Raw genomic sequence first — 25,584 nt, 5'->3', positions numbered from 1 at the left:
TCGGTGACTCAAGCCTGGCCCCTCATCACTAATGTGACATATTTTCCCTATGCACATACTCCATACCCCACCCCTATAAAACCTACCATGACAACCTGGTCAGTCGCTGTCTGTTTTTCCAGCCCTGCTCAGAGGCAGCTATTTTGCACATACATGCGCATACACACACGTGTACACACACACATGCATGCACGCACGCACGCACGCCCGACACTGCCCATAAATCTCTTGTATAAGGTCGGCTACTGGTGTGACTACTTTTGTGGCTCCTTGGCCCCAATCATCAAGACACTCTTTCACTGCAAAACCCTTTCAGGTAGAACGCTACAACATGAAGAACCTGAAAACATGCTACATGGAGACTGCTACGTTCTGCAGGGTTCTGTATCTTTAGGCAGGTCTGTTTAGTCAGGCCTGAGCACAGTCTCAAACAATGACCCCCTATGATTTCATTTAAAATACAATTCACATGAAATGCCCACAATAGGCAAATCCATAGACAGAAAGTCAGGGGGATAGGGAGTGACTGCCAGTCATCACAGGGTTTCTTTTGGAGTGAGGAAAATGCCATGGGATTGTGATAAATTCTATGAACACACTAAAAGTCACTCAATTCAAACTGAAACTGTGAAGAATGAACCTGTCACCCAGCAGAGTCCACTCAGTGACAGGGCTGGGGCCTGAGGCCTGCAGCTAGGACTCAGTGGAGAGCAGTGGTGTACTGCTCAGGCCCGAGGGTGAGCACAGCAGTGCTGTGGCGTGTGCTGGGGACAGCCGCATTAGCATCAAGGTTTGTGCCCTCCTGAGGAACAAAGCTGTATTTAAGTCACCACCAAAGGCCAAGCTACTCTTGGCTCTCCATGTGCCCTTCAGCCAACCACACTCCATCACGAGGAGGCCAACCACACACACACCGACCGGTGCACCATCCTCATCAAGCATGCATTCTGGAAACACAGATCAGGCAGAAGGAACACAACCTAAACCAAAACAGGAAGATTATGTTTCCTCTTTTCCTCTGGAGAATATCATGGGCAAGGGTGTTTTATACATTTACTACTGTGCTGCTTAGCATTATGCTGACTTGACATTAGCTAGAGTTGTTTTAGGAGAACCTCAATTGAGAAATGTCCCCAACAGATGAGCCAGTGGAGCATGTTTTTTTTTTTTTTTTTTTTTTTTTTTTGATTGATGCAGGAGGGCCCAGCTCACTGTGGGTGCCATCCCTGGGCTGCTGGTCCTGGGTTCTGTAAGAAAACAGGCTGAGCAAGGCAGTGAGCAGCACTGTCTCATGGCCTCTGTATCAGCTCCTGCCTCCAGGTTCCCGTGCTGACCTCCTCAGTGGTGGACTGTGATGGGAGCTGTAAGCTGAGATACACCCGCTCCTCCCCAGGCTGGTTTTGGTTGTGGTTCACAGCCATAGAAACTCTAAGACAAATACCATCATAAAAAGTAGAAATATCTGGATCAGGGGTAAAAAGCCGTAATATACAGAAAATATAATCAAAACCACAAAATAGGCACTCGCTAAAATCACACCTCACAGGGCCTCTTGTAAACTGCTACCGTGGCCTCCTAATTCAGAACACCACTGTTCTGTGTTACGGGTGACGTCATCTGTCTGCCATCGTAATACACAGATACTGGTGGTGACTTGTTTTAAATCTTATATGAGGGGTGTGGGGGATTCAAAGCAGTGCAGACGAAGGTGTATGATTTTGACCTTAGGCTATGGCATCCACTCTGGCTTCTGGGAAAGGGTCTAGAAGGGGTGTGCTTATTTAATAAGCCCACGCAGGTGCACTGAGAGCTTAGTGCCTGTCATAATAGCCAGAAAATCTTCCGAGATCTCTGGGTTTTGTCTTAAACATGACAAAAGGGCCGCAAATTCTCAAAGTATGGGTAGAACTGACTAGGTCTGTCTCACTGGAGACATGCTATCCTAAAATTCAGTCACTGTCTTTAGGAATTCATGAAAGCTCCACCTGGGTGAATGACTATCACTACAACTTCAATTTTATTTTTCACATTTTCCACCAGAATCCAAAGCTAAATTCAAACCCACTTGTTGGTGTACTGACTTTACCTATACTTAAGACTGCAGCCATTTTACCATAATAAAAAGACAATGAACTCAAATATATTGAATTACAAAGCAGCTACAGTGTGTGGTTGGCTTACACAAGAGGAGTAATCAAATCAGTAAAAGCAAACAGTACCTCGATGTTTTTACTGGCCACGTTCTTCACAACAGCAGGAAAGAGTTCCGATGCATTTTTCCCCTTCGCAATCATCTAAGGGTTAAAGAGAACGTTACTTTTAAAATGTACTTTGAAAAGGACAGAAACTTTCAAGTTAGTAATCTGAAAACCAAAGTTATTCTGGGAAACTCTACACATGTTAAATATTTCAAAGATCCTGCCATAAAGCAAGCTACATAGTAACAGTTCAACTTTTCCAGTGTCAACCACAGCCCCACTACACAGACCGTGAATACACACGCTCTGTGTTTCATGTAATACACAAATATACAGACACGTAAAGGCAAACTATACAGCCAAACGTGGAAGTGCACTCCTGTGATCCCAGCTCCTGGGAGGCAACGGGAGAGGATCAGAAGTTCAGGGCCAGCCTAGCCTATGTGAAGGAACGGAGCATGCACAGTAAATTAAGGGATGTATAGAAGAGGCACAGCACCTTCCTGGGCTAGCTGTATGCAAACACCCCTTCACTGTGTGCCCTGGCTCCTTTTCCAGGGTCTCACACTAAACACAGCACATGTGCAATGGGAGCCAGGGGGTGTGCAAGCTACCTCTCGCGGCTTTCTCAGAGGTTCTCTGTAATTCTCCCTAAGTCTCTTCATTGTGCCCACTAAAGATCTGTGAACCACCACCCCTTCCGATGCCCCAAATTTCCAAGGGTTCATTCACTTTTAGGACTCCCATCTCTTTTTTTTTTCCAGAGCTGAGGACCGAACCCAGGGCCGAGTGCTTGAGCGCTCTACCACTGAGCTAAATCCTCAACCCCGGGACTCCCATTTCTCCAAATACAGACCAGTTTCCCAGAGCTCGGCAAACTCCCCGGCTAAGTTCAGCCTCGCTAACTGCACATGTGCAGCTGTCTCATCCCAAAGTCACTCTGCCTAAAACCAAACTTGCTCTTCAAGAAAAAGGATTAGGAAAGCAAAACACATTGCTGTAAAGGTGGACTTTATTATTTCCACCAATTCTCTTCAACAACACCAAACAGAAAGGTATTGCTCTCTTCTCACGTCTACACAGTAATCAGGTCCTGATGCTAACTCCTCTCATGTGTAACAAGTGATGTCACTCTTTGCTGCTCTGACTCTACCTCAGGTCAGCATCACCTCTCTGAGGACCCCTCCACCAGTCCCTAATACCCGTAATATAGATCACAGAGAACGTAATGTGCACTCCTACTTTGAGGACCGGGTGTAGCTCTGTGGCAGAAGGCTTATCTAGCATGCACAAGGTTCTGGGTTCAATGCACCCTGATGGGGAACCTCCCCTACTCCCCACCAAATCCTCTACTCTGCACATGTCAGCATACCTGGAAAGATTTCAAAACTGCCTGACAATCTCTAGTCCAAAGTAATCCATTTACTATTCAAATGTCCTCTCAACTGCACTTGGTCTAATGCTGTTAGCCAAGAACTCACCCCCAATAGTACCTGGCCCTAATCTGGTTCTATGACTGTCACATTTCCAACCAATTCATTTGACTTTTCTACATTCTATCTTTCTAAGATACCATCTCCCTCCCTAGAGCAACCCCAAGGATCTGACTCTCTCCTCCCATGCTACAGCCATCCCAAGGATCTGACTCTCACCTCCCATGATAGAGCCATCCCTGAGGATCTGACTCCTTGTCTCCCTTGTTAGAAACATCTCCTAGAATCTGTAATCAACACTTTTGCAATCTACACTTTGGAATTTCCCATGTGCTACAGTAGAGTTCAAACTATTGACTTCCATTTTATATTCATTTGTACAATTATTTTCTTCTCATTCTCAAGACAGTCCTTAGCCAGCAAAAGTGGTGTATTGGCTTTATTCATGTATGAAATATAAGTGTGTTATATAAATACTATAGGACAGTTTATGTTTTATAATTCCAGTAAACATTTCTCCTAATTCCTTTCTGTTGAGACATCTTAAAAATACTCTGCAAACAGCTAGTCATACAAGTGCATATCTATAAGCCCAGTCTTTGGGAGGCTGAGGCAGAAGACCTATGAGTTTGAGCCAGCCTGGGCTACATAGCCAAATGTCTCCCCAAAACAGAACCAAATAAACATTCCATATTAGAATCTCACCTTTTAATATTATATTTCCTTACTTGTAACACTTTTATTTGTAGGTTTTATGAAGCTTGCTAAGCATCATAGAAAATTCACAAACTACTGCAGCTAATACTACATCTTGATATGACTTGCAAGCTAACCTCAAGTCCCTCACCCACAAGGCACGTGGCTCTGTAAGGACCTCACTGGAAATCCTGTCATATTAAACTCTACCCCAAGGCGGATTCAACTTTACACTACAGAAAGATGTTCATAACATCAATATATGAGGAAGTGGAAAAAACACCCTCGAGTACAATTCCAGAAGTATTTGCTGAGAGAATACAATGAAGGAGAGATGCAATGGTCCTGAGCCAGGGCGCCCCTCAAATGGGCATGATGGTCCATAAACAGTAAGTAAATACCATACATGAGGGAAGCAACCCTGAGAACCACAAAGAAAAACAGAGGCAAATGTGGAGTCCTGCAATGTGCAGGTGGAGACAGGAGCTGCTCTGTTCTGGAAAGTGATCACAAGGTTCTCCTCGCAGAGGAAGCTGAGGAAGAAGGGGAAGAGGCGTAGATGTTTGGAGATGAACAGCTTCCACAGCATGTTCTGTGAGCAGGAGGCCAGAGCAGCCAGGGTGGAATAAGCAAGGGAAGAACGGCAGGACGTCACGCATGGGGACCACAGGCAAGAGGACTCCACACTGTTCAGGGTGACATGGAGAGCCACTCAAGAGCTCTGAGCAGAAACACTGGTCTCACTGGACTTGCATCTCAAAAGGATCTTTCTAGCTTAGCATGGAAAAGACAACAGGAAATTCACAAGTACCCACAACAATTATGAGGCCGCTACAGTCATCTGAGAGAGGGTAAGAGACAGTGAAAAGAAGGTGGAGTTTGGAGTTATTCCAGAAAGAGATTCACATGAGTAAGAGGGAAAATTGAAAAGCAAGGCCAGCACATGAGTACGGCGGCAGATGGACCACTTACTCTGATGTCAAAGATGAGAGTAGCAGTTGGGAGATGAGAAGCCAAGAGTCGGCTGTTGAGAAAAGAAAGCAGCGGCACATCTTGTTAATGTCTCTGCCTTCAGCGTCTTCCAAGTTTAACCTCGCTGATACACAATGAGTCACTCAAGCTTTTGAGGTGTTTGCAGGGATACATTTTGCCAACCTCACAGTCTATGTATTTACATGAAAGCAAAAACCATCTCTCATTAGGTTTTGTTTTGTTTGTCTTTTGAGACAGTCCTGGAACTCACTCTGTAGATCAGAGTGGCTTCAAACTCACAGAGATCCGCCTGCCTCTGCCTCCCGAGAGACACCATCTCTTAAAGATCATTACTGTACTGCAGTATCTTCAGCCAAGATGTCTCCTAATTGCTAACACCAGACTCTCTATACTTAATGCAACTGTTCCAGTAAGACTCATGCCTACCACTTTATTACCTATTTCCTGTTTGGTCAGAGTGCTATATTCTTCTATTTGCCCTTTCTCCCTCTGTCTTTAAATTTTTTCAGAATTTGGAAGGGGGGGATGCAATTGAGTATGTATGACACATGTTCGTGTACATGAGGGCACATGTCTGTAGGGCTATGCTTATGCATGTAGGTAAACATGAATGTGGAAGTCAGGGAACAACCTCTGGGTCACTCCTCAGGTGCCTTCATTTTGCTTGAGGTAGGGTATCTCTTAGTTGGAACTTCACCACCAGGGCTAGACTACCTGGCCAGCAAGCTCCTTAGAGATCTGCCCCATCACTCCATCTCAACACTGATGGAAATGCCAAGCACATGTCACAGTGCCTAGCATCTGAATTTTTCATTTTTATTTGTTACTAGTGTGTGTTTGTGCATGTTGCTGTGCATGGGGAGGGGACTCTTCACAAGTCTGTTCTCTCCTTACACCCTGGGTTCTGGGCTTGAGCTCAGGTTGTCAGACCTGTGCTACAGGTGCTTTTAGCCACTAAGTAAGTAACCCTGCTGGCCCCATGCTTGGCTTCTGAAGATCCTACTCAGGCCCTCATGTGTGACGGTTTTAATGAAAAATGTCCCCATATTTGCATGCTCAGGCCCCAGCTGATGACTGTTTGGGAAGAACTAGGAGATATGGCCTTGTTGGAGGAGGTGTGTCACTGGAGGTGACCCAGCATTTTTGGGAACAAAGTAATTTTGAACTAGGAAAGAAATCCTTTAGATAAATCATCATTAGCAAATTTAGAAATAGAATGGAAGAACATAGATATGACAAAAGTTACAATGATAGCTCAAAATATCCATCAAACATAACCAAAACTAGACGGGAAAGGAAGCCATCACCAACTGCCAAGTGACGTGACAGAACATGAAGACTAGATAAGAGAAAAACTAGACAGAACACAGTATGTCAACAGAAAAGAGGCAGACTAAGGGGAAAGAAAGCAAGGGAACTGAACTCCTCAAAACAGACTGAAGACTTAAAAAATAATTCGTCAATAACATAACAAAGTAAACACCAACCAAATCTTGTTAAAATTATTTTTCTTTAAAATACTGAATCTATAAGACAGATAAAACACGTTCTCAAAAAGAGGAGGGAAAAAAGCAATCAGGTTGGCATCACATTTTTGTTCCCTAATCTAAAATCAAACAAATTGAGAATAAAATATACACATATTTCAGAAGAAAAAAACATTGAAATCTAATAATAGCCTATTTTCAGACAGAAAGGGCTCAGAATGCCACTTCTATCCTCTTCCCAAAGGAATGTTTCTGTCATCTGAAAATAAACCAAACATCTAAACAGTAAGAAGTCAGAATTTCTAAGAAAAGGAAAAGAGCGAGCGGTGGGTGAGCACACTGAGTGTGAGAAAGACAGAGCGGTGGGTGAGCACACTGAGTGTGAGAAAGACAGAGGTGGGTGAGCACACTGAGTGTGAGAAAGACAGAGGTGGGTGAACACACTGAGTGTGAGAAAGACAGTGGTGGGTGAGCACACTGAGTGAGAGAAAGACAGAGCGGTGGGTGAGCACACTGAGTGTGAGAAAGACAATGGTGGGTGAGCACACTGAGTGTGAGAAAGACAATGGTGGGTGAGCACACTGAGTGTGAGAAAGACAATGGTGGGTGAGCACACTGAGTGTGAGAAAGACAATGGTGGGTGAGCACACTGAGTGTGAGAAAGACAATGGTGGGTGAGCACACTGAGTGTGAGAAAGACAATGGTGGGTGAGCACACTGAGTGTGAGAAAGACAATGGTGGGTGAGCACACTGAGTGTGAGAAAGACAGAGCGGTGGGTGAGCACACTGAGTGTGAGAAAGACAGAGCGGTGGGTGAGCACACTGAGTGTGAGAAAGACAATGGTGGGTGAGCACACTGAGTGTGAGAAAGACAGAGCGGTGGGTGAGCACACTGAGTGTGAGAAAAAGACAGGTGGGTGAGCACACTGAGTGTGAGAAAAAGAAAGATGGAGTGATGGGTGAACACACTGAGTGTGAGAAAAAGAAAGATGGAGCGATGGGTGAACACACTGAGTGTGAGAAAAAGAAAGATGGAGTGATGGGTGAACACACTGAGTGTGAGAAAAAGAAAGATGGAGCGATGGGTGAACACACTGAGTGTGAGAGAGACAGAGCAACGGGTAAGCACACTGAGCAGAGACAGAACTAGGAACCTACAGCACACAGCACCAAGGCGCTGGGGGGCGTGGCTGAGCAGGGAAAAGCCCTGGCATGCACTTGTGAGGCCTGGATCTGAATCCCAGAAGCATAGGAGCATTTATGACCCAGCACTCCTCCAAGGAGACAGGAGAATCCCAGACATCCAGGTCAGCTATTCAGGCCAACACAGGAGGGGGCAGGAGAGCTGTCTCAGACAGCCAAGGCTGCCCCTGACCTCCGCGGGCACACACACAAAGCTTCCCACCCACTACCCTCTCCACTGCCTCAGCAACCACCTTCTGCTTCTGCACCTGACTGTATCATGTAGCCCGAACTCTAATTGGTCTTAATAATAAAAACTCATAATCAGATATTGGGGTAAATGCTTAAAGATCAGAGAAGTAAAGCAGCCACAGCCACCTCTTACCTCTACGACTCCTCAGCCTGAAAAGGCGCTGAGCTGTCTCTGTCCACCTTATATTCCTCTCTCTGCCCAGCCATATCATTTCCTGTCTCCTGTCTATACAGACCTCCAGACCTCTATGGTTAACTAACAACTTGCTCCACCCTCCACTCTTCAGGCAAACTTTGTTAGAGCACAAACAAAATATCACACAGTATCATATATGTAGAATCATACAACACTGTGTCTCATTTATCAGCCCTGCAGCAGCATGTGTCTGAATCCCATTCCTTCTTCATAATACTCTACCCTGTGCATTCAATAATGAACACATGGCCATTTCTACCCATGAACTGTGCATTCAATAACTAACACACAGCTATTTCTACCCATGAACTATGCATTCAATAACTAACACACAGCTATTTCTACCCATGGGCTGTGCATTCAATAACTAACACACAGCTATTTCTACCCATGGGCTGGGCATTCAATAACGAACACACGATTATTTCTACCCATGGGCTATGCATTCAATAACTAATGCATGGCTATTTCTTTCTACCCATGGGCTACTACTGTAAAAACTCTGCTAAACAAGTATCAGTTCAAGGTCAATGGAGTTGCTAGATCACATGGCAGACCCGCTTTTAATTTAACTACTATACTGCTTGACATAGCATCATTTTACATTCCCACCAGCAGTGCAGGAAGGCTCCTATTTATAGTCAACATCTTTACTAACACTTGAGTTTCTTTGTTTCTATAATGGATCCTAAGGAGAACAGGGTAGTCTCACTGTGGGTGACTGCCACTGTCCTAATGATTAAAGACACAGCATTTTTCCCTACATTCACTGGTCTTCTGCTTGTCTCCTCAGAAGGAGGCCTACTCCAGGCTTTCCAGCCACTTTCCCAGGCTGCTTTAGACAGACATTATCTCTGTACTCTGGACACTGACCCTTTAATCTGGTGAATGATTTAGGGATGCTCTCCCACTCTGTGGACAACCCTTTAATCTGGTGAATGATTTAGGGATGCTCTCCCATTCTGTGAACAACCCTTTAATCTGGTGAATGATTTAGGGATGCTCTCCCACTCTGTGGACTACCATTTAATCTGGTGAATGATTTAGGGATGCTCTCCCACTCTGTGGACAACCCTTTAATCTGGTGAATGATTTAGGGATGCTCTCCCACTCTGTGGACAACCCTTTAATCTGGTGAATGACTTAGGGATGCTCTCCCACTCTGTGGACAACCCTTTAATCTGGTGAATGATTTAGGGATGCTCTCCCACTCTGTGGACAACCCTTTAATCTGGTGAATGACTTAGGGATGCTCTCCCACTCTGTGGATAACCCTTTAATCTGGTGAATGATTTAGGGATGCTCTCCCACTCTGTGGACAACCCTTTAATCTGGTGAATGATTTAGGGATGCTCTCCCACTCTGTGGACAACCCTTTAATCTGGTGAATGATTTAGGGATGCTCTCCCACTCTGTGGACAACCCTTTAATCTGGTGAATGATTTAGGGATGCTCTCCCACTCTGTGGCTGCCTTTAGTCCCTTCAGCTAAAAATGTGTCTTTCAAACAATGATGTTTAGGTATTTCTACACAATCTACCAATCCTCAGGCTGAATCTCACTGACAACATAATCACTTTTTATGTCATTTGCTAAAGTTTCGTTATTTGGGGACCAATCCCTCTTCCAATGATCCACTTTGGAAAATATTACAGGAAACAAGGATGCAACTACACCTTTTGCTCTCTGAGGATAGACTGATTAGTAGGCAACCAACACAGTCTGATTTGAAACTGAGAATTTACAGAGTACTTGTGGACTGAACGCTGGCATGAGGAATGTCAACATGTAACTACTCAATCAATACACTAATCACAATCAAAATCTGAACATGTTGTTGGGGAGCTGCAGTTCTTTAAATTGTGAAAATTGAAATTTTGTTCACACAAAGCTATTGAGTATGAAGTATAAGATTAATAAATAAAATATAAGAAATAGATTCATCAGCGTTTTGCAGACACTGCCAAATGACATCCACCATTCAAATGGAAGCAAGGACCAAGTCATCCATAGCTGTTGGAAGACACAACTCCTTCGGCTTGCCTTTCAGATCGTGGTCTCCAGACCGCCTCACTGAACACCTAGTAACACCTGAAGCTTGTGTCATGGACGGATTTAGACTGTGACATGAGAGGAGAAGAGAGGATTTCAGCTCTCTGTGCTCACAACCATAGGCAATAAGATCACAAACAAAAACCCTTAAATACCCAGAAGTGAAAATAGGGTTACGCTATTGCCTTATTTTGTCTTCAAAATGATTTATTCTATCTCAGGGAAAGAATGTCTTGATGTTAGCAATGGAAAACTAGACCAGAACAGATGGAACTAGAAAACAAGTTTCTTGATTTCTTATGTTACTGACCCTTAACATTTTTAAACAGGTAACCTAAATTAGTAAGAAAGAACAAATCACTACTGCTGTTTACCTATGCCTTGGCATACACAGTGAACATAACCCTAGCCTCCCCAGCTTCCAGCAGCCACAGCCCTTGAACACTTGACCTACCCCAACAATCCGCTTCATAGCATCAAGTTTGGCGGAATCTTTGCTGCTCTCCAGCATCTGCTTCAGGTCTTCATTCCTATTACAAAAGAGAAGACGAGATTCGAGAGTCAGGCTTGTGAAAGACAGCTATTAAAATCTACCGTTTCCATGAGAACTGGGACAGTACGATGTGAGGAGCTGCACCCGGGTAATCAAGGTGGCTTCCTGTCTCACCCTAAGAGTCTACGCAGCACGTTGCTATAAAGCCCACAGTGACAGCGAGGTAAGAGCTGCCCCTCGGTTTTACATTTGCTGATGACATGTTAACAAGAACAAGATATGCAGAGTCTCTCACTTCAATTTTTTTTTACATAATCATGGGGGGGGGGAATTAGCTCTAAAATACTTCCACGTACAAAAACAAACCAACAAAACCTAAAACTTTTTTCAGACTATTATTACACAAGTTCCCCAAATTGTGTGTAATTTGCATCATCCCAACTTCACAAATAAATAGGATTACCCCTTCACTCTGAGACTAAATGCATTTCAACATCTAAACGGGAGCCTGTAGCTATAAACATGCGCAGTTAGCTACAAGGATGAAAACACAGAGCAAAGAAAGAACTACTTAGAGGTCTGAGTCCACGGGACGCAGCGACTGGGCACAGAAACAGACACTAGAAGGTGACATTATTCCCAGGTTGAAGGAACCTAGGATGCCCCCATCTCTGTCCAGCCTTGAAAGACGGTCTAGAACAAAGGCTGTCAGCATCTTGACTTGGAAGAGCTGCAGAGAAGAGAGGAGGACGGACAGGCCCATCAGCTCCTTTCTGTTGGTCATGACCGACCTTCTGCTCTTCTAAGTGAACCTTCTCTGGGGAATTCACAAACATGAACTCATCCCACTAAAGAAAATATATAATTCATAATCTCTAATCACTTTTCACTAAATACAATAAAACAATCTTTGAAGACAGCTTGCCAGACAAAAAGTTCTTGACTCAGGAGAACTAGCCCACCAACGCTTTGTTCTTGGACTGCGGCCAGAGTTGTGGGATGGAAATCTGTGTTTGGGACTACTAGGGCAGGCCAGGCAAGCTGACACAGATCTTAGTATCCAGAAGCAGGGTGACGCTATGAAAATTGCTTTTGGAACTAAGTACTAGGGAAGATTTAGAGTTCTAAAGTACATATTAGAAAAAGGGGCAGTGAGAAATTCTTGTGTTAAAGATGAATCTGTGAGCCAGGCAGTGGTGGCGCACGCCTTTAATCCCAGCACTCGGGAGGTAGAGCCAGGCGGATCTCTGTAAATTCAAGGCCAGCCTGGTCTACAGAGTGAGTTCTAGGACAGACAGGGCTACATAGAGAAACCCTATATTAAAAAACAAACAAGAGAGATGAATCTGTGAGGCCTCAGACAGAAAGGGAGATCATGCTATTGAAGATAGAGGAAGGTGATTCTTGTTAGAAGCAGCACAGAGATCTCTGCTGAACTGTGCTCAGTGTTAAGGAAAGTAGGGGTGAATGGCAGATGGGCTTAGCCAGGAGTTCACATAGTCCAGCTTGGGAGGCTGAGGTGAGAGAGAACCACTTGAACCCGAGTTTAAGACCAGCCTGAGGAGTGTAGTGAAAGTCCACCGGGCAAAGGGGGCGGGGTGGGAAGGCGGGGGCGGGGCGGGAACGCAGGGGGCGGGGCGGGAACGCAGGGGGGGGGGGGGGATGGGAAAGGGAAGAGAAAGAGGGAAGGGAAGGAGGAAGGGGAGAGAGGAAGGGGAGGCTGGAGACAGAAGGGGGACAGGAAGTTGACACTGGATATTTAAATGAGGCTGGTTTTTCTTTGCTGCTAACAGTAAAATATGAGAGGTAAGGCATAAATTGGCCAAGCCAACAGGGCTGCATAGTGGGAATCTGTTGGAACGAGGTCCAGAATGGACTTGAGTGACAATACTTCAGAGTGCTTGTAAGAAAACAAGACAAGAGTCTGTGACCTCAGTTTCTTCAAACACAGACTCGTTCTTAGAATGTGCTTTTGCGCCCTCCCAGGTGTGATGGATAGGAGTGAGTTGACTTCCGATTTTTCATTACAATTGGCTGTTATTTATTTATTTGCCTCTATAGAAAAACATGTTTTCGCCAGGTGCAGCTCGCCCTTGTGATTGGACACTTTGCTCATGTGACTCCAGTTATAAATTGTCTAATGTCCTCAATAAAGTTGGCTACTGCACGAGACTTGATTCTACATTTATGGGCTCTAGTCCCCCAGGTCTGCAGTGGTTCTCAATCTGGGGGTCACAACCCCTGGGGTGAGTAGCCTTGTTTTGTTTTGTTTTGTTTGTTTTTGAGGCAGGGTTTCTCTGTGTAGCCCTGGCTGTCCTGGAACTCGCTCTGGAGACCAAGCTGACCTCGAACTCAGAGAACCACTTGCCAAGTGCTGGGATTAAAGGAGTACACCACCGCCACCCAGGGAGCAGCCCTTTCATAGGGCTTCCACATCAGGTATCCTGCACATCAAATATCTACATTACAATTTATAACAGTAGAAAATTAGTTTCGGAGTAGCAATGAAAATAATTTTATGGTTGGGGGTCACCACAACATGAGGAGCTGTATTATTAAAGGGTGGCAGCATTAGGAAGGTTGAGAACCACTGATCTATAGCAGGAAACAAAACCCTGTCTCGAAAAAGAAAGAAAAACTAGAATTTGATTTTTACAAAGGAATTAGATTTAAGTAAAAACGAATTAAAACTTGAAATTTTTAGAAAACCCTCAACCTAGGTCTATGGCAAACAATGAAAAGGATGTTCTGGAGAAACCCCAGGGGTGTGGCTAAAGGCTCAAGACCAAAGTGGCAATGCACTTGAAATCCCAGAGGGAGGTGGGCAGACTGTGAGTTCAGTGTCTGCCTGGGCCACAGAGCAATTTCCAGCAGCCTGGGCGACCTACAGACCTTGTCCCCAAACCAACCAACCAACCAGCAAAAAGGAGATCATGAGAAAACTCACTGAAGCAGCAGCCATCTCCACAGAGCCAGGGAGAAAGGGGAGTACACCAAAGAGACAACGGATGAGACAAAGGAACAAAAACGGGTAACTTCTGGAATTCCTAGGCCATGTGCACTGTGGGGCAGGTGAGGCAGTCATCTATCGCTAAACAAAGAAAAGCAAATAAAAACCCCAGAAAAGAGATCAGCCTGTACACAGCCCCATTCGCAACCATTTTTACCCAAGAAATTTTACACAACCCCATTTTATACAGCTACATAAAGTAGTAGAAAAGCAAAACATTTACAGACAATGAGTCATGAAGAAATGTATTTTGAAACACTTATTTGTAAACATACAATTTTCCCATTGTAAGTTTTCCTAGAGCCGAAAGTAAATTCTGGACGCTAGTGTAATGGGTGTCTTCTTTATGCTTGCACTGTGTACCTGATACGAGGGACACAGCTGCTTCAACGTGTCACTGCTGATAACACTCGGTGGGGAGGATCAAACTGTGCTATGTCCATCTCCTGGAATGCAGCTCGGAGCGAAAAGACACAGACTATCGAGACATGGGCCAGCACCTACTAAGCTCCGGAGAAGTAGGCTGAGTGTCCAGTGCCACAGGGCACATCTTACAGTAACAAAGCTGGAGGATGGAGACATTACAGATGGCTAGGGGTGGGCAACAGGAAACAGGGAGAGCACACAGGACCCTTTGGCTTGGTACTTCAAACATATGAACCACATGTATGACAAGACAGAGCTAGTCATACAAACAGAAACAAACCAAGTAAAACTGGGCGGATCTGAGCCCAACTGATGAATTACACCAATGTCAACATGCCAGAGCTTGGCAAGCAAACTCATGAACTGTGAAGGCCATGGGACATCTCTGTAGCATGTCTTTTAACTCAGTGTGACTCTGCAGGAACCCCAAATAAAAACTAAGAAGCAGCTTCACAGTGACCGCGACTCAGCTGACACTCACATTGTAAAAGGTGAGAGTCAAGCATCCACTAGCCACAGAAGACAGCAATATCACAAATTCGTGAAAAGTATCATTCTTCAGAGAAATGCAAAGTGGGGTGCCATTACACACCCACACAAGAGCTAAAAAAAGACTGATAATAATAAATGTTGGCACATACATGAAAGCACCCAAAACTCACACTGTTGTTGGTAGAAATAAAAAATGATATGCTCACACAGGAAAATGGGACATTCTTACAAATTTAAGCATACACTTGCCATACCATTGAACTGTACTTCTCCAAAGAGATATAAAAGCACATATCCACACAATGACTTATCTAGTAATTTCATAATGCTATGCAAATGGAAAAAACCTAAATGTCCATCATCAAAATATGATTAAGCCATAGTTGGCATATCTATCACTCAGCAATGAGGAAGGACTAACTATGATACAGGCAACGGGTTAAATGGATGCTCAGAATCATTACTCTGAGTCAAGAAGGCAAACACAACAGGGTGACGCAGGACTTAATTCATCTAACACTCAACTCAGCTACAGTACAGAGGCAGAAAGATGCCTGTTATCTGGAGCACCTGGAGGAAGGAGAGGGAGCACAGCCGTTTTTCCATCCTAAGATGATGCAAAGTTCCTGTACCTGTGGTGGTGACTTCATGGGCATGCACATCCGTCAAACATGTCTACTGTAAGGTTAAGTGGGCAGCTGATTATATGAAATCCTAATTCTGTAAGACAGACAAGAAAGGGCTACACAGCACCTTATCCACATGCATAAATAAGACATTCAGTTCTAAAGTCAATGAAAAATTACACCCGAGAAGGCACAGGATCAGACAGGCCAAACTTGCAGACTTTGAAATGAGGGCGTATATTCATGTCTATTCAAGAATTTAAGTCACTGAATCCTATTTAGTTCATCAATAGAAACCTCTTAAGTTACCACAAGATGCTTTGGGACACAGAGCCTAGAGCAATGATTTAAGATATTCCCAATACTGTGACCATTTAATACAGTTTCTCATGTTGTGGTGACCCCCATCATAAAATTATTTCATTGCTACCTCATAACTATAATTTTGCTACTGTTGTGAATTATAATGTAAATATCTGATATGTAGAGTATCTGATATGTGGCCCTTGCGAAAGGGTCAGTAGACTCCAAAGGGGTCATGATCCACAGGTTGAGAACCACTACCCTAGAGGCGGACAAGTGATGCTAATTACAAGCACTAGTTCATGAACTGCAATCTGTCAGTCTACAGCAAACTGTGAACTGTATCTTAAAAAATTCCACATGCACGGTCCTTCATGCAACATATTCAACCACCAAATGAAAACCCCCGGAAGAGGGGCCAGTGAGATGGCTCAGCTGGCAAAGACACCAAGCCTGGCAACCTGCGTTCAATCGCCAGGAGCCACACCGCAGAAGCCAAGCCCACGTGCTGCCCTCTGACTTCCACATGCACACTCTGGCCCACGTGCTGCCCTCTGACTTCCACATGCACACTCTGGCCCACGTGCTGCCCTCTGACTTCCACATGCACACTCTGGCCCACGTGCTGCCCTCTGACTTCCACATGCACACTCTGGCCCACGTGCTGCCCTCTGACTTCCACATGCACACTCTGGCCCACGTGCTGCCCTCTGACTTCCACATACACACTCTGGCACCCCCGCAGACACAAACACAAAATAAACCAAAACGCAATTTTAAAAAGGAAAGAAAACTCTGAGAAGACCTTCCTTCGCAGCTGAAGCTTGCACACAGATCAGGGGAGCCTCAGCACGTCAGATACACGGCCTTCTTATCTGACACTTCAAACAGTTCACAGATTCATACTAAACATACTCAGTCATTACCTACCACGAACAAGGAGGGGCTGGTGGTGCAGAGGACCAGGGTGTGGTTCCTAGCACACACATTTGTAACTCCAGTTCCAAGGGATCTGATGCCCAGTTCTGGTCTCTAAGGGCACCAGGTACGCACACTGTGCACCTACATACACACAGGCAAAACACTCCTCTACACTGTGATGGCTCTTCTTGGTTGTCACCTTGACTACATCTGGAATTAACTAAATCTAAAGCAGCTGTGGGGGACTTTTTCTTAATTAAATTATTTGAAATGGGGAAGACACACCTTCAATCCAGATCACTTGATGCGTGAAACCCCATCTCCCATCTGGGCCACACCTCCTGCTGACGGACTATGTGAAGGACATGGAAGAAAGTTTTCAATCTCTGCCTGCTTGCTCTTGCCTAGTTGGCACGTCCTTTCCTTCACTAGCATTGGGGTCTCCTTCTTCAGGAGTCTGGTGTATACTGAAAACCAGCTGAGATGTCCCACTTTGGGCACTGAACAACCACTAGATTCCTGGACCTTCCACTGGGAGACAGCCATTGTTGGACCAGCTGGACCACGGCCTGCAAGTCGTCTAGTAAATCCCCTTTCTAAATATATTCAGATTCATTATATATGTTCTGTTCCTCCAGAGAACCCTGACCAATACAGAAAATAAACGACTTTTAAAAATAACAAAACAGAAGAAATGATTAGGACTGGGAATGGAGCTCCGTGGTGGAGCATTACCTTGCAAGCACAGGCCTGGGCCCAACTCCCAACTGTAAATAGTACTGTTACTAAAAACTAAACAACAAGCTGTCCCCACTCCCAAGCTCACAATGAAGTCCAGCCTTTTGGAGACCACCTTTATTGAAGTTAAGATGACTCCAGCCATGACTAAGTTCTTTTAAAGGATGAGGATATGAACCCATACGCTGAGGAATGACCAGGCGGGGACAGAGCAAAAGGATGGCCATCTGCAAACCAGAAAAGAGAGACCGCAAACACAAAGCTGCTGATGCCTGGGTCAGACACCTTCAGAACCTTCTAGATTAACTCGCCCAGTACTGTGAAATGTGTTATAGCTATACCTAGGCAAATTAATAAAGAATGTAAATGTTAAAATTGTCACTATAGCAAAAATAAATTAAAAAGGGAGAGCTAAGCACACCTTTATTTTCCCAAAGAAAGAATACAGAAAATGAAATGTATTATGAAAAATAAATTTTACTTTTACTTTTCAAATAACTCATTAAATGTAATAGTGACCATTTGTAGGAGACAAAAAAACTATAGTAATTAAAACAGTCAATTAAAGTATAACCAGTACTTTCATGTTAATTAAATAGTATAAACAGCTATTGTATAAAAAATGGCAGGCTGGAACATGGCTCAGTGGCTAAGGGCACTGTACATGCAAGCTGGCCAGAGTTCAACCCCAGAACCCAGGTAAAAGCTGGCAGCAATGGCATGCATCTATAACGCTAGCACTCCGTGGAGGCAGGAGGCAGAGGGGGACATCGTCTAGAGGCTTGTGGGCACAGCAGTGCAAACCAGAGACTCTGCCTCAACAAGGTGAGGTAACAACCAACTCCCAAAGGCGTCCTCTGACCTCCATATGCACACGATGGGGCACGCTTCCTCCCCCCTAAACAAACAAACAAGTGTTGGGGGGCTGGAGAGATGGCTCTGCAGTTAGAAGCACTTGCTGCTCTTCCAGAGGACAGAGATTCCATGGCCAGCACTCACAACTTCAGTTCCAAGGGATCTAACCTCGCCACTTCTGACCTCTGAAGACATCAGGCTCACACACAGTACACCTACATACATGCGGGAGAAACATGCATGTAGGGAAAACATGAATGCACATAAAATAAAATCTAAAAAATAAAGTTTTAAAAGAAAAAAAACTATCTCTAAAGATGCACAACTACTAAATATGAAAATGCTGTAAATCTCATTGTAGCAAGCTTAGACTCCCCTCTTACGCACCCCAGGCTCTTGAAATCTGAAGACAACAGAGAGAGCTGGGGAATAACGGCAGCTCAAGGGAATGCTTCCTTCTGCTTTCTCCTGTCTGCAGTCCTCCATCTGACACTTACCTAAGCGGAAATCCTAAACCTAAAGAACCCTTTAAGGTGTATTCAGGTTAAGAAAACACACAAAAAAATGGAATTAGATAGGAACTAGACAGCAAATGTTCTCTGGAGAGAGAAGTGTGCTCTGGAGAGAGAAATGAACAATTGGAAAGAATAAAACATCAATTGAAGACCCGCCAACCTCTCACCCAGACATCACCTCGCTGGGTCCTAATGGAAGCCTGGCTAGTTCCTCTTACACACGGGGCAGACGGGGCCTTCTCCTCAGCCGCCCTGCGTCCTGACCTGTTCCCTCAAAATGAAAACTAGACACCAGGATCCAGATACCAAGCAAAGGTTTGGTTCTTGTTTAACAGAAGAGACAGTCTTCAGGGCAAACATGGACCCTGCTGTGCTGCCCAGGAAGGAGCTAGTAACTCTGAGGTCCAGGGGAGGATGCGGCCCGGCTTCCCCACAGCCGCCATCATGACCTCCCAGAAGCGTAACTGCAGATCCATCCCCAGCTCCCTTGGCTTGTCACAGACAGAAAGGACCAGAAGAGCGGACACATCCGGCTCACTCAGTGAGTACACTTTCTCCTCCTGCTTCCAAGTCATTGCCTTCATGATGTGTATTCAAAATTGACCAGCAGCTTGAACTACATGGCCCTTAGAAATTAAGAAACATTTAAACATTTCAAGATATTTGAAATAATGTTGAATTGGCAGCATCTGAAGCACTGTGCTAAAAAGCTGGGTCTGTTTCAATGCAGGTTTCTTTATCTACCAAGGTCTGTACTTACTGCTAAGCCACAGTATTAGAGAGCCAACTTTATTTTTACACAAGCGACACCTTGTGGTGTTAAATGGTATAACTTTTCCCATCCCATCCTGTCCAAAGTAGGCCTAAAAGTTTGAAGAACAGGAAATGCACCACTGAAAAGCAAAGCAAACCTTATTATGACCAAGAAATGTGCCCCCCTCTACCAGAATAATCCGGAGCACAGCCCCAAAGCACCATTCGACCAGCTGTGCAGAACAACCTGGGAGGTGGAAGTGAGTCTGGAGAGTATTAACGGCCTTTCTTTTTCATAAGTCTAAACTCCAGAACTCACTCAACTCCCCCTCCCAGCCCCTGGGAAAGGCAATATAAATGAGGAGGGAACTGAGACTAACTGGCACAGGTGCCCATCAGTGCCACTCAAAATATCATCTGACAGGGTCTGCTCCGAGACACAGAAACTCAGAGCACACACACTTGGAAACTTGGAAGAGCAATTTGACAGTATAATTTTATGTTTATGGAATCTAATAAAAAGAGGGGCGGTATTTTACATGCTTTTTTCCACTTTATTTTTCTAGTAATTGATCTTTATTGAATTTTATAGAAGTATTCATCCATGACAGACTGAAATTTTAAAAGAAAAGCTCTCCAGCAGTTTGGGAACAGAGAGCACACAATATTCTTGTCAGTTTTACTGTGGTGTGACTTACAATAGCATTCTCCAATTCTAAGAGTACACTCTGTTCAGTTTGCACACAACTATCAACCCCAGAACATTCCCTCCTCCACGCTTGCCCGAGACACTTCATAAGAGGCTCGCGCACACTCCTGACCCGTCTCCAGCACCCTCACAGGTCACCACCACTTTGAGCCTGTCTTCACAGTGTATAAGCTGAGGCCACGTGGCACCTGGCATTGTACGTGCGTCCTCTTCAACACAGACTGAGCCAGAGGTTCTCAACCTGTGCATCACAAACCCTTTGGGGGCCAAACGACTCTTTCACAGGGGTCGCCTAAAACCATCTGCATACCAGATATCTACATTATAATTCATAACAGTAGCAAAATTACAGTTATGAAGTAGAAACCGAAAGAACTGTCAGGTTGGGGTCACCACATGAGGAACTGTATTAAAGGGTCATGGCATCAGGAGAACCACTAGACTACCATCAACAATTTATCTCACTAATACTCATCCAGGTTTTGGCTCTCAGGAATAATTTAATTTTTGTTTATTTTAGAGGACTAGTTTTGAGACAGTCTCCCCACATAGGCCAGGCTGGCCTGAAACTCCAGCTCTTCATGCCCCTGCCTCTCCAGTGTATCACTGTCCCGAGTGCGTTTGTTTTCTGACATATAAAAACTGTACATATTTATGTGGTACCACGCAATATTTTGATGCACCTATACAAATCACTGTTCGAACCAGGGTGAGCACACCTGTTTTCTTTGCGGTATGTGCGTGCGCATGCAGGGGTGGAGGCCAAAGAACACCTCTCAGGAGCTGGCTCTCTCTCAGGTCACTGGGCTGGCACTGCAAGGGATTTTATCCCAAGCATCTCCTCTGTTGAAAACACTCCAAGTCTTTTCCCCAAGTCTTCTGAAATGATACAAACTAGTTATCATGACCTAGTCACCAACGGTTACTTCTCTTCCCTCAAAGCAGTCAAGAGCTGTGCGCCACTAAGAGCAACACCTGAGGCTTAAGTCTAAAAATGAAGGTTTAGCGAAAGTGCTGAGGGGCAGTGACAGGTACGCCCCAACAGGAGACATCTAAATGGGGTGTGGGGGGGGACAGACAACACACTGAGAAACTCAGGAAGACACGGACTCCTGGCGGTAAGGGCGAGTGTGTCTGCATCTGCGGGGAAGGGCTGGGAACTGCAGCAGGAGGCATGCTGCACAGCCTAGGGCACCAACCTTCCCGCATACGTGCGGAACAGCACCCGGCGGTGACACTTTCACCACCCACACTTCCTCTGCATCCTCGGAGCTCTGCACAGAGTTAGGCATGTGTTGTTGTTCACTTGCAACATACAGAAGTGCAAAAAAACAAAAGTCCAGCCACAACTGCTAGAACCTTTACCCATCCAGTCACCCCTCGCCAACTCTCTAAAAGGAGAAACCACACGACCAAGTGGAGACGGAAAGATGGAAGCCACACAGATGCTGCCCTAGGGTACGGGAGGAAAACAGCACTGGCCGATGTACAAAGCCTGAAACGATGGGAGTTGTTGACTGACCGCTGACATGAAGACAGTGGGGGACAGGAAGGTCTGAACAAAACAAGCAAAAAAAAAAAATCACACCCTTCTTAGGTCGTTTTCTTTTCAGATTCACCAAAGTTTTTTTTCTAAATAGCCAGAATCTGATCAAAACTTGAGATGGGGGGGGGAGGGTTGGCAGAAACTAAATGGTGAGGGGAGATGGAAGGGAAGAAAATACAGAAACAAGTCCATGACTGATTCCAACACTAGAGTCACCAGGTAGAAACTGTAAAGTAGTTAAATATGGTCACAAATCACAACTAGAAGATGGACAAAAGAGATCACACGATAAAGACAGCCAGAATAACGAACTAATCAAAAGCATAGTCAGAGCTCAAAGATACAGGACCTGAGGTAAAAAGTCTGGGCAGTTTTAACACCGGACTAAGAACTGAAGGCACGCCCAGGGAAAACATGCAAACCAAAGCCCAGAGACAAGGGCAGGAAACAGCTGTTCTAGGCCCTCAAAACACCTAACAGCTCGGATGAGAGCCAAGAGCAAGGATGAGAAATCAAAATACAAAAATACCTGAAGAAGGTGTTCCAAACTGAGAAGGACTTGAAGTCACACATTTTTAAAAAAATCTTAGGAAAAGGGGGAAAGATAAAAATCGCACTGTGTAGCAGTCAAATGACTGAAAACAATGAGAAACCAGCCATAAAAGCATCCCAAAATTAAACACATTAACGTGACAGAGGCCTGTAGAGCTCTACAAAGGGACAGATGAGAAATACTCCAGGCTCTAACAGTCACACCGTCTCTGATGATACTCATCCCTACTGCAGCATGAAACAGCTGTAGATAACACATCAATAACCAGACATGCCTATGTCCAAATGAGACTACACAGAAGGGCAGGCCTTCCTCAACACTCACAGCCAACTTCAGAAGACATCATATCAAGACTAGAAGATAATGGAAAGAACTCAAGAGCTGGAATATATCTAAATAATTCTAGACCTACTGAAATATTAATATTTGATCACAGCAGTATTGACACTGATGTGAAAAAAAATAATTTTACTGTTAGTCATCACCAGGGGAACTTGATATAACCTATCTGGAAGCTAACTCAGCAAAGCCACCATTTAATTTAATGTTCAATAAACTCTGACTTACAATTCTACCTTTAATCAGGCAAAGTGCCACAAGCATTTAATCCCACCCAGCATTTGGGCGGCAGAGGTAGGTGAATCTCTGTGAGTTCCAGGCCAGCCTGGTGTACAGAGCAAGATCTAGGACAGCCAGGGCTACACAGAGAAACCCTGACTAAGAAAGAAAAAAAATTGCTATAAGCAGATAAACTCACAAGTGTGGGTGCAAAACTGTATTCTGCACAACTGCTTATACTTGACAAAGTGTAACCAATATTGTCCTTCAAGAGCAAAGTACATTAACCTCAAGGAACACGGTATTGTGGCTAAAGACACTGAACTAGTTTCTTCTGGTAATACGGAAAGATCTCCAGAATATATTAATTAAAAAGGAAGACACAGAAAGAATGCTGTGTCTGTCTGCATAAGACCCTTTGACTTCTTCTGAGAAATAGGTAAGAACTTTTCCGTCGTGGTTAACTGTGACAGTGTTCAAATGGAAGTTATACACATCATGTGTTTATAACACACACTTAACTCAACCCCAATGTTTTCCGTAACTGAACCACTTTATTTTGCTGTCATATTCGGAGAGACAAAGTCTGGATAAAGCGTATGTGGCTGGCATTATTCCCACATAACTGATAAAGAAAACAGCGCAGAAAACAAACCATGGGAGGAGCTGGCCTCACTCAACCTTCATTATTACACCATCATAGGACTGAGGTCAGTGAAACATGGGATTAAACAAGACTTATTTCCAAATCCAATACTGTGAAGAACCATGTAGGAAGTACAAACTCTGTAATTAACAGGGTTACGTGGTTTCCTTGCTAATCACATTCTACCACAAGAAAAGACACTGCATTTTTTTCTTTACACTCTAAATTTTACATAAAGTAAACTGATTGCTGGAACCAGAGTAAACACTGATTGTAATAATTCTCAACAGCAGTCTAAGATGTCTGTGATATACTCCTATGTAAGTCAAAATACATTTTATTTTCACTGATAGTACTTGGGCTGTATTTGGTTAACATTAGCTCATGTAGAATCATCAGCTCAAAATTAATTAGTATTACAGAATAGTGTATTCCATCCAAACAATTCATCTTTGTTGGCTCACACGCCTCACTGCTACTGGCATGCCACCATGATAATGGGCATGGTGCCACAGTAACAGATGGGCCTAAACACAGACATGCCAAGCAGTCAGTTGGTGCATCAAGTCTGAGTATTAGTATTCACTCTTCCTCCAAGAAACTCATCAACTGCATGAGGGTAAATATAAGTTTTCTACAACTCAAAGCTAGATTCATTTTAAAACTCACTCTTTTAAAGCAAACATGTTTCCAAGGCCAGTGAAGGTAAGTGTCCCATCTGAAGTGTTGGGAACTGGAGAGACAGATATGCAATCTCTACTGAGATAAGCTCCTCCCTGAAGCACCTGAAAAGGTATGTTTCCAAAACTCAACTTTTAAAGGTCACACGGTGACACTGTCAAGCTGGACAAGTTCGGAGTGGCACTATGTGTGTTCCTACAGTACCGAATTCTACCCTCGGGGAGCTGGCTCCAAAACCTGGAGCAGGAATGCACAACACGAAACTGGGAGTGGTGCTACCGGTATTAACTACTAGTAACTACTTACAGCTATTAGCAAATACTAACAGTTTATGTTAAATAAGTTAACAGTCTATACTTAACAGTTTGTTAGATCTCTTAATCCTCAAAATTACTCACAGTGGAGGTTCTACTGATACCCTCATCCCTATTTCATACCCAAGGAATCCAGGGGCCAAGATGGTAGGTAGACTGCTAGGTACATTAACCCCTCTGTGACAGGCTTTCACTCCAGGCAGACTAACTGCAGAGTGGGCTTGCCTGAGCAACATGCCTTCCTGACTCATAAACTCACCAAAAGCCATGTACCTGTTGTGATCTTTCTCTTACAGAAGAGTCCACATTGGCCTTTTCACATACCACACACTGCCGCTCAATGGTGTCCAGCATCATTATCAAATGTCTACCACCAACCTAGCTAGGTATGAAGAGTCCACATTGGCCTTTTCACATACCACACACTGCCACTCAATGGTGTCCAGCATCATTATTGAACTGTAACTAGCAAATGTAGCCTCATACCCAGGCTGGTGATAGACATCTACCACGCTGACTGCTTAAAGAATGTTCATCTATCAACTCAAACTCAAGAGATCCAAAACAGAACTAAACACGTCCCTTCCTCACTCCAAACTCGCTCATCATTACAGAATACCATTCTCATGCTGGTCCAATTTAATACCCCAAACATTTCTAAAATAAATCTCTTTAAATTCACCTCTCTTCTACTTAGAATTCTTTGTCAGCTCCTTACTGTGCAAACTTCCATGACAAAGTCCAACACTCTGCACTGAGTGCCACATAACTCATGATACAAGAAACAGACTCTGGCTACCTCAACCTTCTCACCAATCTCCTTCATTGTCTCCCAGCTCTGTGCTCTGCTCAAACTCAACTTTTTCATGTTCCCCAGTGAGCTCTCAATCACTGCACATCAACTGGTAGTACTCCTTGGATGTTCCGCCATACTATACCACTACCTGATGTGGTAA

At 44.3% G+C, this 25,584-nt stretch overlaps 1 protein-coding gene across 3 annotated transcripts in view; it reads right to left on the bottom strand.

Annotated features, from left to right (window-relative positions):
* The window catches only part of Ap3b1 (adaptor related protein complex 3 subunit beta 1), a 205,645-nt gene that overhangs the window by 167,921 nt on the left and 12,140 nt on the right, over window positions 1-25,584 (bottom strand). For 2 of the 3 annotated variants that reach the window (XM_036206993.1, XM_036206994.1), the window contains exons 2-3: window positions 10,944-11,019; window positions 2,220-2,294 (exon numbers count right to left, since the gene is read on the bottom strand). In XM_036206993.1, coding sequence (XP_036062886.1) covers window positions 2,220-2,294; window positions 10,944-11,019 — 151 coding nt within the window. Of the gene's footprint in view, window positions 1-2,219; window positions 2,295-10,943; window positions 11,020-13,929; window positions 13,949-25,584 lie in introns of those variants that run through there. The other variant, XM_036206995.1, reaches the window with a different exon arrangement.

The sequence above is a fragment of the Onychomys torridus genome, chromosome 15 (genome assembly GCF_903995425.1).
Source record: "Onychomys torridus chromosome 15, mOncTor1.1, whole genome shotgun sequence".
NCBI lineage: Eukaryota > Metazoa > Chordata > Mammalia > Rodentia > Cricetidae > Onychomys > Onychomys torridus.
This window is presented reverse-complemented; position numbering and strand designations above follow the sequence as displayed.